The following is a 4,760-nucleotide window of genomic DNA, read 5'->3' on the forward strand; positions in this document are numbered from 1 at the left end:
GAAGTCTGACTCTGGCACATCCGACCTCATGGGACCTCCCAGGCGTCCCTCATGCTTCTCTCCTAACCCTAAGTGTGATTCTGTCCTCCTGGGAACCTGCACTCACAGAAAGAAAATGCTCCTCAGGATGCTCACAAGTTGGGACAAGGTGTGAGCTGGATCAGCTGAGAGCTCTGATGCCTCAATGAGCCAGCCCCTGAGGCTCCTGACAGCAGACACTGAGCCTGGGGTAAACCTGGCCTGCGCGGGGCGGGGCCTATGGTGCCTTTTCTGGAAAGTGTGAAACCTCAGAACTTCCTCTGAGCAAGGCCCTTTTACTAGGGAACTCAGCTGTGATTTGGAACCATAAGAAGCAAAAGAAGAAGACCAAACAGCACTCACCTTGCGGTAGCCCAGAACAGTTCCCATAAAAGGTAGGGGTGTCGGCCCAGGGATTCCCAGTTTCTTAAAAAGCCCGTGTGTAGAGGTCCCATATCTATAAAGTGAAAGAGAAAGCCAGGTTACAGGAATTATGGATTAGGTCCTGGGGCTGGCCAGTCAAGGTAGGGAATGAACATGTAGGTGATAAGTAGTTAACAACTCCCACAGCAATAATTACATTCACTCATCACCTCTTTTCCCACTTCCGCTGTGAGATTCAGAGAAAGTGATGGTGATTAGATAAAATCAGTTGAACTTTCCATGGACCCAACCCCAGAATGAATACTTGACAAATGTTTCCAAAGGAGAGTGCTCCTAAGAGGCTGAGGCTGGAATGTTTTCCAGGAGATTCACTCATGGCTATTTAGTAAGTTTGTTTGTTCATAATGTTGGAGATTCTAATTCAAGGTAGAAAAAGGGAAAATAATTTCTGTTCCAATGATGATATTTTGCTTAACTTCATCCATTCAGTAACTGAGGGTTACCGCATGCCTATTGAGACATTGTTCTTACAGTCTGCTCAGTCACATTTATGCTTTTTCTTCCCCCTATGCCCTGACCCTGTTTTAAGCTCTGATTCTTCTTAAATATATCACCATAAAGAGGCCTTAGAATAGCCACAGTGCGGGCTATTTCTATAGAATTAAAATTGTGTTCAGGGCTTTCACTGGCATCACAGAAATGTGCCTTTCAGCTACACCCAAGTCTCTGTTGTCAGGCAATTTGATTGGCTTGAGCTCTAGAGAAGGGTGACTGACCCCTATGTTTCCTGAATGAAACTGTATAAAGGAACCTATGAGCAAAGGCTCAATTTCCAGGCCATTCTTCCCCTCACTGCATTTGTTTCTTCACCCTGTGATGCTCAGCTGCTAAGCACAATGCCAGGCTCACTCGTTTTATCAAGATGGCCAGTCAGAAAGCAGTTAGTTTACTGCTTCTGTGTCAACTACCTCAAAATTGAGGCCGGTGCTAACTATGGTAGGCCTGCCTGCATTTGATCTTTCATGTGTCATGTGTGGAGTTTCACAACTGAGGGTTCTGAATCCTTGCAAGCCTTCCCACTCCAGTATTACTAAGAGATGGAAGAGTGGAGGATGAAGAGAGGCTGAGGAAAGAGGCCGCTGGCAAACATTTTAAGGATGAAGTTGCTAGGCCTACAAGTCTCACCTCATAGAGGCAAATTAGAAAAGTATGGCTGGAAAGTAGGCTCTGTATAATGGTTCAAGATGCCCTATAAGCACTTTCAGCTAAACGACGGCCTTCCAAACTTCAATACCTTCCTGTTTACAGTGAAAGATGTGCTTTACAACACAAAATAAGTAGCCATGAAATGTTCCAGAAAGTCAAATTAAAACTTTGTTGCCTCTTCTTTGGAGGTTAACCTTTAAGAAAGTATAGGTTTCAAAAAAAAAAAGAAAGGAAGTATAGGTTTCTAACATTGTGCACAATTTTAATAATTTATAACATCGGATGAAAAAAAAAAACTAAAAAACATTGCATAAATGGGCCTGTGCTGAAGGATAGCAGAGGTACTTCAGTCAAACCCAAATAGGTATTTGGATACCTTCCTCCAGAAAGTTGGTACAATTATGTGCACTCACTTCAAAACCTGGGGTACCCTTGGTTAGTCCCACCCGAGTCCCTTCCTTTGCCATGACAGTCATGGCAAATCAATTAAACCATTTCTGCTTCTGAACTCTCAGCATGTTACGTGAACTCTCCAGTGAGGCCAAGCAATTGAAAGAACGTGTCAGCAACACTGATCCCACTGGTGATCTGGTCTAGAGTCTAAACTCACATGGTCCCATAACAAGGCATTGGGTGGGCTGGGTGAATTCCTTGGTTTCTTTCCAGCTTCCTCTTTTTGGTAGAGAAATGCTGCTTTGGGTGCAAAGAAAGGTGCTAACAATAAAACCAATCATAATTATTGCACTTACATCGTGTTGCCATAAGAGGGCACCGCTACTCTATAGCTACAGACTCATGGCTGTACCAATGTCTTCTAAGGCTACAGTGTTGTTTATCCAGTGGTGCCAGTATCTAGTGACTGACCCACTGCCACACAGACCACACAGTGTGACTTCGATGGTGCCCTATCCCCAGATTTCAAGCAGATGAGATGCCTACACTGTTGCCCTCTTAATGACCTATTGCAGGGCCAGGACCTGGAGTACCTGGGGAAAGTATTCTCCCACTCCATCCAGAATGCCTCTCTTATCATCACTGGGTCACTTATTCACCTGAACTGTGAGATTAAAATAACTGGTTAGGCAAGTATATTTATATATATATATATAATCTATTTTATATAAGTATATATTTGTACAATGGACTCATATTCCTGATATTATTCTAGTAGGGTGAAGTTATTTACACACTTTTGTGGACATAAATCCTGAGCCAACAGCCTCTTTTATCCTACAGAAAGAACATGCTGGAAATAGTTTTATCTCAGTAAAAAACAAGTCCAATATTAAATAAAATTAAACATTATAAATTAATTTCAAAATGTTATCAGAGAGAAAATATATTGCCAAAATAAACTGTATTTATATTTCTTTCATAGAATTGAAACAAAGTATATATTCTCTTTGTTCATGTCATCATGATTTCCTACTCTTAATGAAAGTGAAATTGAGATAGAGGTCAAATGGGACATAGAGGGGTCAGTTCTTCCCTACCCACATGTCCAAAATGACTTCTCCCTCAACCTGTTTCATGATGCCAGGAATCTCATGCTTGAAAGGAATTCCTCTGCTAGATGGTTTGATTCATCCTCCTGCACTGTAAGTTAATGGGAAAAAATTTTAAACCCAAATTTGCTTTTGGGCTCGTGCCTTTGCAGGCAGTTAGCAGATTTCATATTGGGAGAAATAAATCTCTATAATGATGCCAACCCTCCCCAAAGACTAGAAGAAAAAGGTGAAAGAAAAGAATATGGTTTCAAGATTTCTGCTAAATTCCTTCTGCTGTAAAGTTTTCTCATTTAGGGGTAATAGTTCTGCCAGTTACAAGGTGTGGGAATTGAGTATTAGGAGGGGAATTTTAGGGGTGAGACAGAATATAGGAAAGAGTTAGTCTGAAGAGAAAGGGGGAAGTCTCCAGCCCCCCTGAAGTCTGGGGTGCACCCTCATACATGGTGTAAATTATGCTAGGCAGTGGGAGGGAGGAAGCAGGAACAAACACAGGGCCATTCCTTGTACACATCTCTCGCAGCAGACACAGAACTGGAAAGTGAAGATAATGAGACAAAACCCCAGGCCACTCCCTCCTGCCTCCAGGATCCCTGGAGCTGGGAAAGGGACAAGGACAGAAGCCGGTTGTTTTTAATCTGCCTCAGCTGAATTCTGGTTAATACTGTCTAGGTCTGTGGTCGGCAAACTGTGGCTCTCGAGCCACATGCAGCTCTTTGACCCCTTGAGTGTGGCTCTTTCTAAGCCTTAGGAGTACCCTAATTAAGTTAATAGTAATGTACCTGCCTATATAGTTTAACTTTAAAAAATTTGGCTCTCAAAAGAAATTTCAATCGTTGTACTGTTGATATTTGGCTCTGTTGACGAATGAGTTTGCCGAACCCTGGTCTAGGTCTACCCACAACTGTCAATTAGAAAATCACCCCCAGGAGCAAGTAACGTCCCCAAACACTCTGGTCTACAGAAATCGAGAGCTGGAGGCCAATGGGACATTCATTACCCTTTCAACAGATCAGGGTAAGAGCAATAATGATCCCTTTGGTGGTGGTAGCGCCCACTGTTTAAGCATCTTCCCCGGCTGGATTTTTATACCAGATAAGGCAGAGAGGGGCCCGATGAGCTGCCCAAGTCCAAGATTACAGAGGCCATGAGCCTGGACAGTAACTCACAGATAGAGGAGCACCAGGCTGGCCGCCAGAAGAACCCAGGTTCCTGTGGAAAAGCTTGGGATCAGGTCCATGGCCACTTTCCTTCCAAGAGTTTCTCCTCTGAGTTGTCCCGTCAGCAAGCCTTATGTGTTACGCTCTGCCAGGCAGCCTGTGCCTGTGTGCGTGCGAAGCTTCCTGCCCCGCCCCGCCCCGACTGGAAAGTTTACAGCTGAGAAAGTGGGCGAGGCTAGAGCAGCCAGCACTTAAAGGGCCCTCGGCAGATGCCCGCTCCACCTTGAAAGTTGGCAAAGCATCATGGACACTCCCGCTTTGACTACCCTTGAGTTCCTATTCTGTGGGAAATCAATGAACTACTCACTCCGTTTTATCAGTAAGCCCAAATGTTACAGAAAACTCAGGTAAAGTCACTGGTCTTAAATCTTTAAACTGCCCTGGACTCTATGGCTGCCTGAACTAAACAATACTTGAAATCCTTCAA

General features: G+C 43.8%; 1 protein-coding gene across 1 annotated transcript in view; it reads right to left on the bottom strand.

The window, feature by feature from the left end:
* Positions 1-4,459, bottom strand: part of LOC102756525 (cytochrome P450 3A12) — a 43,432-nt gene extending 38,973 nt beyond the window's left edge. The window contains exons 1-2 of the mRNA XM_015557346.1: positions 4,283-4,459; positions 382-475 (exon numbers count right to left, since the gene is read on the bottom strand). Coding sequence (XP_015412832.1) covers positions 382-475; positions 4,283-4,353 — 165 coding nt within the window. The 5' untranslated portion in view covers positions 4,354-4,459. The remainder of the gene's footprint in view (positions 1-381; positions 476-4,282) is intronic.
* Between the last annotated feature and the right edge of the window lie 301 nt (positions 4,460-4,760).

The sequence above is a fragment of the Myotis davidii genome, unplaced genomic scaffold (assembly GCF_000327345.1).
Source record: "Myotis davidii unplaced genomic scaffold, ASM32734v1 scaffold1593, whole genome shotgun sequence".
Lineage (NCBI taxonomy): Eukaryota > Metazoa > Chordata > Mammalia > Chiroptera > Vespertilionidae > Myotis > Myotis davidii.